The sequence below is a fragment of the Erpetoichthys calabaricus genome, chromosome 4 (assembly GCF_900747795.2).
Source record: "Erpetoichthys calabaricus chromosome 4, fErpCal1.3, whole genome shotgun sequence".
Lineage (NCBI taxonomy): Eukaryota > Metazoa > Chordata > Cladistia > Polypteriformes > Polypteridae > Erpetoichthys > Erpetoichthys calabaricus.
Window position 1 is genome coordinate 136,663,940 of NC_041397.2, and position 16,716 is coordinate 136,680,655.

General features: G+C 36.9%; 1 protein-coding gene across 4 annotated transcripts in view; it reads right to left on the bottom strand.

Moving 5' to 3' along the window:
• The window catches only part of phka2 (phosphorylase kinase, alpha 2 (liver)), a 148,441-nt gene that overhangs the window by 83,810 nt on the left and 47,915 nt on the right, over positions 1 to 16,716 (bottom strand). For all 4 annotated transcript variants that reach the window (XM_028799823.2, XM_028799826.2, XM_028799824.2 and 1 more), the window contains exons 2-3: positions 5,226 to 5,384; positions 916 to 963 (exon numbers count right to left, since the gene is read on the bottom strand). In XM_028799823.2, the coding sequence (XP_028655656.2) occupies positions 916 to 963; positions 5,226 to 5,384 (207 nt within the window). The remainder of the gene's footprint in view (positions 1 to 915; positions 964 to 5,225; positions 5,385 to 16,716) is intronic.

Sequence of the window (16,716 nt, forward strand, 5' to 3'; positions counted from 1 at the left end):
GTGAATTTAAAATAATTTTAATAACAAATATCAAATTCTTTTAAAGGCCTTTATCTGTAATTTTCATCTATTTTATTTTGAAAAAATCATTTCAATGAACAGCTGAATTTGCAGAGTATTTGACCTAAGACGCAAAGTTTTCCAATCACAATAAACTTTCATTTAGGCCACACACTGTCAAGTCTGCAAGCCAATTCTCCTTTTTCACTTTCACTTGCAACACAAAGTGGCAGAAGCAATGTCTGATAAAAAAAAATTCACATCTTTTGTTTTCTGAAAAGCCAATATCAGCTTGATTTCATGTTATTATGTTTTAATAGCTTTATGAAGGTGGTGATACACTACAAGAATTTCAGTAGATACATTCAGGGCTTTAAATCATTTATTCCTTTTAAAGACTAGTTAGTTTAACATAGGATCACAAATAGCCAGAGCATATCCCCACAGCATTTGGTAAAAGGCAAGAATCAACCAATAGATGGAATGCTAGACCTTCACAGAGCATACTTACACTGGGCTAAATGAGAATTGTCAATCAACACATTTTCAATGTTGGGAAAAATCTGAGAACCTGCTGAAAACTACCATAAACATGAAGGGAATATACAAACTTGATACATACTAGTGACCATGTTGGGACTCAAAACTGAGATTCTGGAGCTGCAAGAATGTATGTTTGACAAGTACATCTCAGTGTCAATCTCATTCAGTACAGTAAACATTATTTTTAATACATATGTAAAACAATTTTTGAATATAAAGGATTAATTCGGTTTAATTTAAGTAGCGCTTATTCTATTCTTTTTCAAGCAAATTAAGACTAAAGTCAAGAAAAATTTCATAAAAAACTGAAAATGTATAAGACATTATATCATTACTGTGAGATGGGAGGAAGTGGAAATAAACCTTACTCACCTGCCTCATCATACACTGCAATAGTCCCTGCATCAGTTTGACAACGCTCTGAAATACAAACCAGATTTATATTTCTAGTGTCTGCCAGTGAGAAATAAACAAAATTGAAAATTTTCCTAGAAGAAAGTAATCTACACTTGTTCACCATAAATATTATTATACACAAATATAGACTGTTTAGACATGGGTAGAGTATTACTCTTTACTGAGAGCCCAATGAATCAAAAAATTGAAGAAGTAAATATCCAAAAATGTAGAATCTCTCTCCTTCATTGTTTATTTTATATAGTTCCCCTAATCATAAGCTTGGTGTGAAACTAACAAAAGCAAATAAATGTTAACTGTCTAAATCCATGGCCAACATCTTAGCTGCTACCTTCAATAAATGACATTCTTGTTTATTAACTTGAACATAATTTTTCGCATACTTGTTCCTGTCATCTACAATGGCTAAAATCTGCTTTTCCACTTTTTTGTTATGCCAATGTTCATACTGACTAATGTTTTTATGGAGTATGTCATTCCTCTAAAACTGTAATATTATTGATCTTATTACTTACCATGTCACACCACTTATTATAAAATATTCTATCATTCTAACAAAACAAAATAATAATTTGTTAGGCTGGTCTAGCACTTCTGCAAATTTGTGTTTGTGAACAACTAACTGAAAGGTTTTATCATTTTTGCCTATTTTTTTTTACAGGTGGTGTTTGGTTATGTATTAAATAAAGCAGTGTGACACATTTGAGATCCACAAACTGGGAAAGAGTAGGCACACAGTCTTTGGCAGAATAATGAGCATTACCTTTTTTGTTGTTCTATCTTGCCACCTACTGGCAGAAAAGTACATATCAGAATTTTGTATTTTGTATTGTTTTAACATATACTGTATATCCATTGTTCATTTTGTAAACCTACTTACTCCAATTTAGAGAAACAACTTTTTAATAGATGCTCTCTACCACAGACACAATCTTCCAATAGCCAGTCACCCCAACACCATCACCTCCCTGTATGTAGTATTTTACTTCTGACACTTCAACTGGCATGGCAAATGATGAGTCCATCTCTGATTATTAGTACGGTCTGTCTTTAACTGATTACCAAGACAGGAGACAACTGAAGAGGCTGCACACAGGAAAAGCTGCTGAACTGGATGGAAACAGTCCTGACGTCTTTCAGTACTTAAGGCCAGTGCTGACAAACTTTGTTGTATCCTATATCACCTGTTCAGTTTGTTACTAAGGCTCCAAGAATGTGTCACTGTTGTGGAAAACATCCTGCATTCTTCCAGTTCCAAAGATGGAAGGCACCTCTTCATCTAATAAGCACAGACTAATGGCCCCTACTTTCCACATCATTAAAAACTTTGAGAGGCTTGTCTTGGACCATATGAGTCCACGTGTGAAAGGACACTTCGACTCTGTGACTTACCTTTCAGAGAAAGATTGGAGTGGAAGACACAGTTATCTATCTGCTGCACAAGGCTTATTCAAATCTGGACAAAGCTGACAACACTGTTGCAAGGGCGAAACACATGTTATGTACTGTTTGTATTATTTGGCAGATACTGTATAACATTTATATATATATATATATATATATATATATATATATATATATATATATATATATATATATAAAGGAGAGTTGGGATCCGAGAGACTGTGTTTGTGTGTTTGTGGAAGGATGGAGAGTTAAGGCGGATGTTGGAGTCACGTGATCATCTCCTCTCCCATTCACCTCATTTCATTCACTTCATTTCACTCCGAGCTGAGCTCCGCAGCTGACGCGGTCTTGCCGTTCTTTTTCCTTAGTGTTTAGTCCGTTCTCCTTTACTGATTTACTGTTTAGTAGACGCGGTACTTACTGAATAGTATTCTTTCCTTTAGTGTTTCTACTTAGTGTTTCTTAGTGTTTAGTAGATGCGGTGTGCCAGTGTTCCCGGCGGTGTTGTGGTTTAGTGCTATTTTCTACATCGTTTTTGTACTTTAGTGTTTAATGATAAATAATAATAATTCATTACATTTATATAGCGCTTTTCTCAGTACTCAAAGTGCTAAAATAGTGAGTGATACTTAGCTGATAGCAGTGTAGAAGCAGCACAGCACAACGGAGCCGGTAGGACAGGCGGGTGTGGTAGCGTAGGTGAGCGGCGATAGCAAGCAGCAGAAAGCACAGCAGGAGGAGGAAGCAGGATTTGGATGTTACAATACACAGCCATAAACAGTAAGGCTTGGTAATTTCATGCGTGATCGCCCCGGAGCCATAAGCCATAAGCCAGGTTAGTATGAACATCAGATCAGTTCCCGGTCGTAGAGTACTGTAAGATGAAACGGGAGCAGATCAGCATAGCGAATATAATCACAGAGACAGATCATCCCGAGGTGCTAGATCGCCAGGTACAAAGAAATGTTCGTAGGTCTCGTCCCGTGATCCACAGACTCAGCTGTTCCCAGTAAAGTGGAGTCCATAAAATCCTGTAAATATTAAGCCAAATCCATGCAATTCGAGTCAGCTGTATCCACGAACTATACGTACAATAAACGAAATAAAACAAGCGTCAGAAAGTGCAGAATTAAGGCGTATTTAGCGAAAAGTGTTGTTAACAGGGAGGAGCGGCAACAACAAACGTGCGCCAGCGTCCCCTCACCTGCTATAATAAAGCAGTTATAATAAAGAAGTTTAGTAGACTTTTACTTTATCTCATTTAGTGTTCTTCCCGGAGGTGTTGCCGTTTTTTAGTGTTAGTGTATACTTAGTGTTTGTGTTTAGTGTTATGGAAGGAGTGATCTTACCACTATCAGATTTTGCAATGAATGAGTTGGTAAATAATGATTATTTATCAACAGATCACATGAGCAAATTCAACGAAATTTTAGCTGCGCATACAATTTTCCAACCTCAAGAGGTTTTGCTAATGTGGACTCCTGACATACCTATAATGCCTATTCCACAAAATGTAAAACATATTCAAATATTACCTTCTGCAGCTACTGAACGAGTGACTCACTGGGTGTGTACCTATTATGATGGTGCTGTAATTCATGTCTATGACAGTTTAAACTCTGATAAAAAATTCAACCTCACCAAAGAGCAGCTTCGTTTCCTTCATGCTTTGTTTCCTTACAAACCTCCCATAGTTTATGAAGACGCACAGCAACAATTAAATCATACAGAATCTGGTGTATTATCAATTGCATTTGATGTGTGTATTTCTTTAGGTATTGACCCAAGTGATCAAGTTTTTACTATGTCTTCAATGCGAAATCACTTACAAATTATTTTTGTTACTCGACAATTGCTTTCATTCCCTGTCGAAAGTAGCCGACGGGCGACACCAGTTACAAGTATTCAGTACATTCAAAGACCTGTACGAAGTACGGCCACTAACACAGTCACTCATAAAAGGGGAGATGACTCGGTGCAGGAAATGGGTATTGAAACTACCTTGGAAAACATGCAATCAACGAGGCGATTAAACGGATCTCAAGAGAGGTCTTCTAGGTTGGAAAATTCATGAATGTGTTTGAATGGGGTTTTTGTTGTTTGTAATATTTCTATATTTCTTGAAATGCTGTAAATATTCCCTTAATAAAGTACTATCTATCTATCTATCTATCTATCTATCTATCTATCTATCTATCTATCTATCTATCTACTTTACTGTACTTGTACAATGAGAATTTTGACTTGAGATAACCACATCCCTCACATAAGATTACACGGAGTGGCCAATTGTAGGATTTGAAAGGAAACAACAGGATCACTTTGTGGGAATGAACAAGAAGCCCATAAATGAGAGTTTATTTGGTAAAGACATATGGCATGGTATAGAGTACTCTCACATGCAGACATGACTGGAACTCCAAAAGCTAGCTAGCACCAGAAACCACCAACCTTAAATGAAGGGACAGGCCACACTGAAGCACAACAAATTTAATGTTGCTAACTGACTTCATTTACATTAATAAAAAAAAACAAAACATAAATAGATCTGTAATGATTTTTTGTTTCATCTACCTGTGAAACCACTGCCCAATTTTCCAACTAAACCATAAGTGGATACCTTAAACCTGGATTAATTAACATAAATATTTTTGTTGGAAAATATAGGAGTTTGGGATATAATACAGTTAGGATACCACACTGTGGACTAAGAGCAAATAACATAAGATATTGTGAAAAAAATATGTAAAACAGATGGTTCACCTCAGGGCATAATGATAAATACTTTTGGCACATGAAATTCAGTCATCTACAGCAACTACTAATTGTGAATTAAAAGTAAAAGGTAAAAGAGATACCTGTTCCAGTTCATAGGCTTTGGCCTTATCTTCATCTTGATCAGCATTCTTTCGGTACGCCATTCCCAATCCCCAGACTGCCAGGATGCTGTAGACATTATCTCGGACCCAAGCATCTTTCTGTTCCTGACTTGCTGGCAGCAGGCCTGTTACAGGGTTCTGGAAAGTTGGAAGATAGACAGTGAATATGTTGAAATTATGCCAAACACATAAAGTTATGACAATTAGTGAATTACAGAATTGGGAAATTTAAAATAAATAAATAAATAATTTATATGGCAGTATCAGGGATGGTTTCTGCTATAAGCCCATTAATGCCAGGATAGATAATGGCTTCCCACAACCCTAAAGCAGATTTTGTGCATTCATTCATAAATTGATGGATGAATATTAATGCTAGATAACAGACACATTTCTTGGTTGAATGCCTATTTATGTGTTTTTAGTCTGAAATTGTTGTTATTAATATAGTGCAATATAGTTAAAATTAAAGGTACTCTCTCCTACTCACATATGAATCTTTGTTTAAAAATCATATTGGTCAATTTGACACAACTTACTGACAAATTTTTTTTAAGTATTGTCTGATCATGTCAGCACTACTGGCAAAACTCTGCCATTTGTCTACAACTATCGTAATGGGATGTTGAGGGGGCTCACATTATGACATTCCAAAAAACGACCCACAGAACATTTGTTCTGAATTCCACTGGAACTACAGTAATGCTCCCTTTTTGCTTGACCAAACCCCACATGTGCCACATTGTAGCTAAGAATAGTATTTGTCAAGTGACAAAAGTTTACAAAGCTCAGTTATATTTTGAATATTAGGTATATAGATAGAGAAGAGACAAATTGCGATGGCTAGATGACTGAGTCAGAGCATCTCCAAAATGGCAAGTCTTGATGAGTGCTCCTGGTATGCAGTGATTACTACCTACACAAAGTAGTCTAAGGAAGGGCAACTGGTGAACCAGCTACAGGGTCACGAACACCCAATGTTCATTGACACGCAACCATCTGGGTCGATCTCACAGATGATCTACTTTAGGACAAATTGTGAAAAACATATTGCAGACCATGAGAAAAGGTTGTCTGAACAAACAATGCATTGCAGCTTGTTTTAGTACTTTAATTATCCCTAAGGGAATATTTAGCACGAGACAAAGCAAAGCAGTTCACATTGACAAAATGTGTGTGTAGTTACTGTATGTTGCAAGAGGGCAAAATCTAAACCTGAGTTAAAATTACCATAATTGAGAACATAATAATTGATGCAGTTCTACTAACTGGTAATTCCTCACTTACCTCCCTTAATAAATCTCAACTGCTAAACTGAACAGCTTTAAGTCTTCTAAAATTTGCTGGTGACTTTTGAAAAGTAAAGGTCTTAGAAAGGCTTTGGATTGCTTAATTATCTTGAATGCAAATGATAAAGCTCAGTTTACAAAGGGCATCCTTTTTATTTTGAATTACAGAAGAAATTTTCCTGCTAGAATTGTGGCATTGTCTTGAAAGATAGCCTCTTAGAATTGTGGCATTGTCTTGAAAGACAGGTTTACAATCTACAAAGGTTCTTAGAAATATACTATTGTGATCCTGGTAGTCTTAAAAGGTGGGGCCTGATAAAGTATCACATCAAACAGATTGAAATAAAAATGAAAAGATTTCACAAGGGACACAGAAATAAGCAGCCATGCCTGGGGGCAGGCTGGTATTAACTAGGGAGAGTCTGATACTTTGGTTACCCAATAACAGTAGGGTATTGAAGCATTAGAAATGGTTGTAGGTAAAGTGTAATGTTTTTTGAATAACAGACAAGAGAAGGACAGGTCTAAATGACCTAGAATGCTGAATGTCACCGTACTGATAAGGAAGCAGCAATAACATGTACTGTACAAGAGATTGAAAAGTTCTTGTTACATACACTAGATTCAGCATGCTTTGCTTAGCACTGGAATTAGTCTTTCCAACGCAAAGGTATTTCTAGCTTTACTAATGTTATGAATTCTTCAGATTATATTTATGATGTCATTCAGCACTATTTTGCAGCAGCCTTTCTGCAAATTCACCTTTTGGGATTTTTTTGAATGGGGGCTACCATATTGTTGTTTTTAGTGCCATTCAGTATTAGACATGAGGTTATAACGCTATCTTGCACATGATGTCATTTCGCTTCCAGCATTTAAAGGAATAATCCACACAAAAATAATACTTTTTTATATATTACTTATCCTATGCAATTTGCACTAATGGCTGAGAAATATGTTTAATCTTATGTTTTCATGCACAATGGAGATAACAAAAGTTCTGATAGAATAGGCATCTGTGGTGACCAAAGCTGGACAATAGTAAACACTATCAAAAATGACCATGAAAAAAATCTCACTTTATTCATGTTGTATAATCCACATATCTATTTGGATGCTCACAAAGCCACAAACACATCTGCAGTATTTTAATAAAATATTGTTAAATAAACCACTTTTTGAGAAAGCTAAATGCTTTTGGACTCCCTGACGAGATTCAGAAACCAAGCTGTGAAATGTGAGTTCTGCTACTGAAATTTGCTTGACAGTAATACCCAAGACAACTTATAAAAACACTTCAAAATGGTAAAAGTTTTAGCTCATTTTTTCTTCTTCATTTAAATATGATGTGGAACAGTAAATTTTGTTTTAGTCAAATATAATAGGCAAACTCAGTGTCTGATGAGTATATTAAAAAAGTAAATGAAAAACACTTGAGATCTGTTGCATTTATAAGAACTCCACTGTCCTGCCTCACACCTATAAACGCAGTTTTGTACTGTAATTTAGTACTTTATTTAAAATTCATAATTTTTACTGTGAATTTTGATGTCATTTTGTTTCATTATTGTATGTCACCACATTGTGAGGTTAGCATTCTCTGTTGTTGAATTGCTGTTGCAATTTCCCATAATCCTTTGGGAAGACACGATTGGTAACAACATCATGTGTGAAGCTATAAAGATCACAACAGTCCTTCTCTGTCTAAGATTTAGATATAAACATAGCAATTATGTGACTATGTATTTGATTTTGACCTCTGTTTATACTCTTTAACAGCAATTCCTGCAAATAGTTTTGGTTTTGATGATCTTTTTTTTTTTTTTGCTTGCGTTGTCGATTTTGCTTTGCTTTTCTAATGTGTCTATATGACATGTAATAGAGCTGCCAGGCAAGAGGAAAACAGAAGGGTCTAAGAGAAGGTTTATGGATGTGGTGAGAGAGGACATGCAGGTGATGGGTGTAACAGAGCAAGATGCAGAAGACAGGAAGATATGGAAAAAGATAATCTGCTGTGGCAACCTGTAACAGGAGCAGCCGAAAGAAGAAGAATAATTAATACCTTCTAGGTTTGTTCTTGTTTTGAAGGTACTGTGTTTCTGAAAACTCCTTTTGGTCATGAAATCCAAGAGGTATTTTTTTCCTTCACTGGGGGTTTTATTATTTCCTTTCTGCACTGGCCATCTGGCTCTTGGTATAAATGTTTATTATATGAATTATATTGATTGTTTATAAATTTTTATTTAATTATTGTTTTTCTAATTACTACCATTTCTATTGGAATGTCAGTCAGTCAGTCAGTCAGTCATTTTCCAACCCGTGCTATATATAAATAAATGTTATTGTAAGATGAATGTTCACAAACACATACTATTATTATTTTAAATGAAAAAATTTTTTTAAACATTTCCTGTCTCCATAAAATTATCTCTTTTTTATTCAAATAATGCCAAAATACACGCAAATTGAGAAAATTAGTTAAAAGCTTTCAAACCAAAACATCTTCCAATACAACCTCCCTTTATTATTTACAGTTTAGTAAGGCTATTTACTCATTACACTTACTTGTTAGTTGAACACCTAGCACATCACCATCAACACTAGTTTCTCACACATAAGCCAACAATAGCATTAAACAGAACAGGAAAAAATGATTCAAGAATACATCAGAATTAAATGGGTAATTTTACATAGGAGAAGGAGGAGGAGGAGGTGAAAAAGTCAGATAAATCATACACACAGTGCATTCTGACAAGTGCAGAGCCTGCACATCTTTTTTTATAAAACTGCTTCAATATGATTAATCAAATTAAGTTTCAAACTCAAATGAAAGGTCTTTTCCTATCTTTCAGAGCCATAATGCTCAAGACCACTACCACACCTGAGAACCATTCACATAATAAGATGACTGACGTTGTTTGTGAAAATAACTAGTATTAGAGGTGCATGTGTAAACACTGGTATTCCTAACCAGGAAAATTGAGCTTTGTTAAGGTTAGTAAAACAGAAAGGATATTAAATGACTTTCCTCATATACAGTACCTGTATTTTCATAAATCTGTTGTGTGAGTTTTGCAGAGAAACCTATTGTGACGGTTTCCCTCTTCTGTCATTTGGTCTTTCATTTTTTTTTATTGTCATGGATTGTTTGCATCCCATGGATTGCACTATAATTTAAAATAATTTGTAAAGAACACTGAACTTGCTACTGTAAAAAATGTAAAATTAAAAACTGTGTAACTTAAGGGTTACTCTCATTTGGAAGTTCAGTTTTCTCTCAGCAGTAATAAAAAATTGCTGTGTTTAAAGAAGCTCAGTAAATTGTTCTCTCAAGTGCTCAGTCTATCTTTAGCATGACCTATGATCAAATTGCTTTCATGTCTATTTTTAAACCACAATTACAATGTCTAGAGATTTTGTTTATGTACATGACTGATTTTTATGTTTTCTAGTAAATATAATGTCCAGTTTACTACATTACCCTCTGGTTAAAATTAAAATTCATACAGTTTCTGAATCTTGTTTTATTTGTCAGCTACTCCTTTGACATTTGTCCTCTGCAGATTATCCAGGCTCCGTCTCTAGAGCCTATCAGTTTACAGCCATTATGTGGTGTATGGAGCCTATCAGTTTACAGCTATTATCAAACAGACTCCTCTAGACAGATGCACTCTACTTCTGGAAATACCTGACATAAATATTCCAGGGGAAAATTTCCATCCACCCTGAGTGGCTGAAAAGAGGGGAGTCCACTCTGGTGCATTTGTCCAATCAAGAAACCAAAAGAAACAATTTTACTGCACTTGTTTCTGTTCTTGAAGAAACAAATGTAGCAAATGCAAGACAATGTCACTATTTTAGTTTGGTTCTGTTTTAACTAAATGAATTTAGATAAGTAAGCAGAGAAATTGCATTATATTATGCAGCATAAATGATAAGTGGCTTAAAAAAACACATTGCACTTTATTTTAGTCACATTATAATTAGCTGAGCATGTAAAATTTAAGAATGTTTTGGAATGCATTAACTTAAAGAGTATTTTTTTAACTATATAATTTGGAAGAATTATGAAAACACATCAAATCTTCAGTAATTGGGTCAGTAATCTGAAAAGATGACTACTGCTCTCCTTATGCTGTATATTAGTATGAATGCTTTTTTTCAACATGCACCTAATCAAGTCCACGCAACTGTAAAATGTAAAAAAATACATTTAGTGTACTTTAAAAAAGATGTTAGACTCTAACACAGTCCTGATAGAAAAAAGACCACTTACTGGATTAAATCTTTTTCAGTTTTAAAAAAAGAGCAATGCTTTCTGCTGCTGCCTCATAGCTGCCTCATCTGGGTTCAGTTTCTGGCAAAGTGATCATCTGTTCATGATATGTTCACTGCTGTGATAGCCCAGAACACTATTTAAATGGCTGGTATTCAGATAAATTACACCACCTGGAAAAGTGTGGCCAGGGTGGTGGATTTCAACTTTGAACACTCACTGAAATATATTATATGAAAGATTGAACTAATTCATCATAGTTGGAATTATGATTCATTTCTTTCTCATTCTCCACTAAAAATAATTCCTAGCTATGGCCCTGGCTTCTGTTGATGGTGTAATTTAATAACTGGGTTCTGAAAATGAATAAATGAATATATGGATGAATGGATGGTCAAACTGAAGCTTTAAACAAATGGACATGTGTGTTAATGCAGTGGATGCTGCTCCTGTCTAATTGTACTCAAAGCATAGTTTAGTTTTTTTTTTTTTTCATTTTTTATTGATTTTATTGAAATCACACAACATTACATACAAATAGATCAATTTTACAAGAATAGGATTGAAAACAAATTGACCCCTACCCCTGACAAAGAGAGCATGGGCAGCAGAATAAAACTTAAACCTAGTAAAAATAAGCAAATCTATCTTACTAAACCACAGTTAATATATGCACGGCGGACGCACCGAGTCGCATGCGCACTGCGGCCTTGGTGCCAGCCCCAGAATCCAGAGTCAAACGCAGTGAATTTCCAAAACGCGGCGGCTTCCCAGAGTCAGTAGGTGGCGCCCGAACAACACAACCTCTGAGCGCCCGAACAATACAACCTGTACAGTCAAACGCAGCGGCTTCCCAAAACGCGGCAGATTCCCAGAGTCAGTAGGTGGCGCCCAAACAACACAACCTGTAAGCGCCCAAACAACACCACCTGTAAACTAGACTTGCTCTAATCCACTGTGCCAGTAATGTAGATCACATAACGGTCATTCAGTTTGGCGCCCGCCCCAGAGTCCAGAGTCAAACGCAGCGGCCTCCCAAAACATGGTGGCGCCCGCCCCAGAGTCAAACACGACTTCCCAAAACGCGGCAGCTTCCCAGAGTTAGTAGGTGGCGCCCAAATAACACAACGTAATGCGCCGTGGCGCCCGCCCCAGAGTCAAATGCAGCGGCTTCCCAAAACGCAGCGGCTTTCCAGAGTCAGTAGGTGGCGACCAAACAACACAACCTGTGAGCCACACTTGCTCTAATCCACTGTGCCTGTAATATAGATCACATAACGGTCACAGACTCTAACCCAGCGGCTTCCCAGACTCAGTGGCTGGCACACGAACACCACAACCTGTAAACTAAACTTGCTGTGCTCCACTCTGCCAGCAGTCGGTGTCAGCAAAGGCAACGGAATCACGTCTCCACAAAACGAAACCACTTTAGTACAGATGTGCTTATGTAATTAAATGACATTTCCCCAGACGCACCCACCCTCCATGATATGTCATCCATCCAGATATCGGACGGAACAGAAACTGATTGCCATTCTTGGATTTCCGATTCGCTAGCGAATCGCGGGCTTACTTGTAGATAAATTAATAAGTGAATATAGATAAATGGAGAAGAAAAAGAAAAAAAAGAGAATAGGGAGAGAATCTTCTTCCTCAGGGCTTTGAAAGCTTATTCTAAAATGTTATTGATTAGATCCTGCCAGGTTTTGAAATTTCTGCACAGATCCTCTAAGTGAGAATGTGATTTTTTCCAATTTCAAATAATATATAACATCAGTTACCCACTGGCTTAAAAGGGGAGAGTTAGTTGAGCAAGATAAGTCTATGTGCCAATAGTGTAGTAAAGGCAATTACAGTTTGTTTGTCCTTCTCCACTTTAAGCCCATCTGGAAGAACACCAAACACAGCTGTTAGTGGATTAGGAGGGATTGTGACACCAAGGCTGTCTGAAAGGCATTTAAAAATCTTGGTTCAAAATGAAGTTAATTTGGTGCAGGCCCAAAACATGTGACCCAGTGAGGCTGGAACTTGATTGCAGTGTTCGCAGGTTGGATCTTGCCCTGGAAACATTTTGGACAATTTTAAGCGAGACAGATGTGCTTCATATATAATTTTTAGTTGAACAATTGTATGCTTTGCACATATGGAGCTTGAGTGAATTCTCTGCATTGCTACCTTCCACTTCTTTTTTGATATGTTGAGGGAGAGATCCTTTTCCCATTGTCCTCTTGGATCTTTGAAAGGGAGGGACTGTAAAATGGTTTTATATATTGCAGAGATGCTGTCTAAGTCCTTGAAACTGATGAATATATTTTCCAGCATAGAGGGAGGTATTGAGATGAGAAAAATTGGGCAGGTTCTGTTTAACAAAGTTTCTAATTTGAAGATAGTGAAAGAAATATGCTGCTGGAAAGTTAAATTTAGAATGTAATTGTTCGTAGGAAGCAAAGACGTTGTTTATGTACAGATCTCTAAGTGATTTAATCCCAAATGTTTTCCAGACATTAAAAACTGCATATATTTGCGAGGGTTGAAAAAGGTGGTTCTCGTGCAGTATTAGTATATTGGTGATAGTTTGCATTTATTGGGGCGCAAAGCAAGGAACATAAAGATGAACTGCAGGATTTTATTTCTATTGCAGACCAAGCCTGCATATGTTCATCTATTTGTATCAATGTCCAAGTTTTAATATGTTGTATGTTTGCTGTCCAGTAGTAAAATTGAAAGTTAGGTAGAGCCATGCCACCTTCTGCCTTTGGCCTTTCTAGGGTCGCTCTTTGGATATGTCGATGTTTTGAATTCCAAATAAATGTGGTTATGGTTGAATCTAATTTCTTAAAGAACGATTTATTGATATATATTGGAATATTTTGAAATAAAAAGAGAAGCTGAGACCAGAAATCTTTTGAAATTCTGTTAGTGCTGTTAGGACTGTAGGCACAGTATTTTGTGGGTCTGATATATACAGTACCATATCATCTGCATATAGAGAAATTTTCTGTTCAAGTCCTTCTCTGATAATCCCCTTTATCTCATAAGCATTTCGAAAGTGAACTGCCAGAACTGCTCAATGGCAATTGCAAAAAGTAGTGGTGACAAGGGGCATCCTTGTCTGGTACCACATTCTAGTTTAAAGTAGTCTGAATTAATGCTATTAATATAAACTGAAGCTTCTGGATTGGTATACAGTAGTTTTCCAAAGTAGTGAAAAGGTAATTCCATTCAATCATATCAAATGCTTTTTCTGCATCCAAGGATAATAAAATCTCTGGGATGTTTGACTTTGCGGGTGAGTATATTACATTAAACAGGCGTCGAAGATTGGACACTAAATGTCAGCCTTTAATAAATCCAGTTTGATCTTGTGATATTACTGAAGGCAGCACTTTCTCCATTCTTCTAGCTAGGACTTTGGAGAGTATCTTAACATCATTATTCAGAAGTGAAATTGGTCTGTATGATGCACATTGTAATAAGTCCTTATTTTGTTTAGAAAAGACGATGATTAATGCTTGATGAAAAGTTTGAATTAGAATTTTATTGTCTCTAACTTCTGTGAATGTTGCTAATAGGAGGGGAGCTAGCTGAGTGGAGAACTTCTTATAAAATTCGGCAGGGTAGCCATCGGGGCATGCTGCTTTCCCACTCTGAAGTGACTTTATAGCATCTAGTAATTCTGGTAGTGCCAGAGGTTTATCCAATTCCTCTGCACTAAGAGTATCTATTTGTGGTATCTCTAATGCATCCAGAAATACTTTAGATTGTGTCTTGTCTTCTTTAAACTCAGTAGAATATAAGGATTTATAGTAGTCTCTAAATGTGTGCATTATATTTTTATGGTCAATGATTATGTCTCTGTTTGTGTTGGTAATTGCTGGGATTGCATTGCAAACTTCTTGCTTGTGGATCTGTTGAGCTAAAAGCTTATTAGCTTTCTCTCCATGTTCATAGTAATGATGTCTTGATTTACAAATGAGTTGTTCAGTTTCTTTAGTTGTTAAGAGGTTGAGCTCTGAATGCAGAGCCTGCCTTTTCCTATGAAGAGCCTCAAAGCATAGTTTAGTTTTTAACAGAAGTGTGGCGGAAGTGCTGCATGGGCACCCGGAAGTACACCAGGAGCATCTCTTCCAACAGCATCTCATGGTGTGCTGGAAGTGCTGCAGTCCAGGGCTCCGGAATTGTCCAGGTGCCCCCTGGCGGTGGCCACGGGACCCAACGGGGTTGAGTTTCCAAGTTCCATTCCCATGGCCCCGAGATAAACCAGGGGGGCTGTTCTCTCGTGTCCCAGGGGAGGTATTGTCTCTCTACCGGTCCTTCCATCCTCCAGGCATCCCGGCTGGGCAAGAGCCCCAACTGTACGCCACACCATATAGTTCAAAACATGTAGTTAAATGTGTCTACTTGGCACAAATGAGACAGGCTGGAGTATCATCCAGGACTTAAACTTTCCTACCTCATTGCTACTGTCATACATGAAGAAAAATCCTATTTCAAACAGCATTCATGAAAGTATGCTTTGAACTATTTCAGTGGGAACTGACAATGAATATATTAAGAAAGCCTTTTAAAAAAGGAGGCTGACAGAGTTTATTTACAACATGGCATATATCTTGCAATTAAGAAATGGACTGCAATGAACACCTGCTGTTTCTCCATGCCATCATATACCAACATGCATAGTCTTCAAATCCAGTATGTAATTAGAAAAATGTAAACAGAAATCAGAGCACCATAACAAGTGATCTGATACTGGTAAAAATTTATGATTTTAACAATAGTTATATACATAAACTAACTTGCCCAGTTCACCATTAATCACAGACTATTCGTCAAACATTTAAATCTAAGTGATTCAGCAACATCAGTTTGAAATTAATTAGCCAGGACTGGGGACACTGACCTCCCATTGTGGTTCTATTATATCCAACTATATTATATCCAACTGTGAATTCTAAAGCAGTATGGTCCATTCTCTGCAAGCGTAGCAATTTTAGCACCCACAAAGGCAAAAGAACTGTTGATTGATTTATATTATCAATACGTTTTCACATCCCATGTCCTCATTTTGCATTGGTTTCATCAAATATTGTGAGCAGTTTTTCATTTTCTCAAGAGGAATCCTTACATGTGAAGGGGCTTCTTCTGCAATTCAGAGGAGGTCAGGAACATTTAGTGTGAATAGACCCTTTTAAAAACTCTATAGCAGATACTGCTGCCAGAAGCTGTGACCATTGCAGCAATACTGGGGAACACCAACCCTGGAAAGGTGCATTCTCTGCACTGGTAGTGGGGAGTTCTCCATATTTAACACAGAAGCATTGGAAGACCAAGAAGGAGTCAGCTGTGGCAACTGCTGAACCCAAAGACTGGGAGTGGTGAGGCTATAGTAAATTGCTTTCAGATCATCTTAAAGGGGATCTGGCAAACCACTTAATAACTTGGTGGGACATTTTGTAAGTTGCCTTTAGCAAGGGTCAAAAAAGTTGATCTTGACTGATTGAACAAACAGTGAAAAACATAAAATCAATGGACTCTGCCATCCACAAATGTAGAATATGGTGGATCAGGGTCAAATTCTATCTCTGGAGTCACCATAGTATTTGAGAAGCTCTGTAGTCACAGTTTACAATTATAGTTGAGATATAGTCAAAATTTGAAATAAGTGAATATTAATGGATTAACATGCAATGAACGGTACAAGAGGACAAGAAGAAATATGTTCCGGTTATCAAAAGATAACAATTGTGTTTCCTTAGAGAAGTTTATGTTATGAGATATGGCCGGCCATTCATCCCGACAAATACCCCCAGGCTGCCAGATGGAGCCCTCTTTGCAGCATGGAGGTGCCCCGAATGCCAGCAGGGAATCATGGACAGTGGAATTATAATGCACAGCCCTGCTGGAT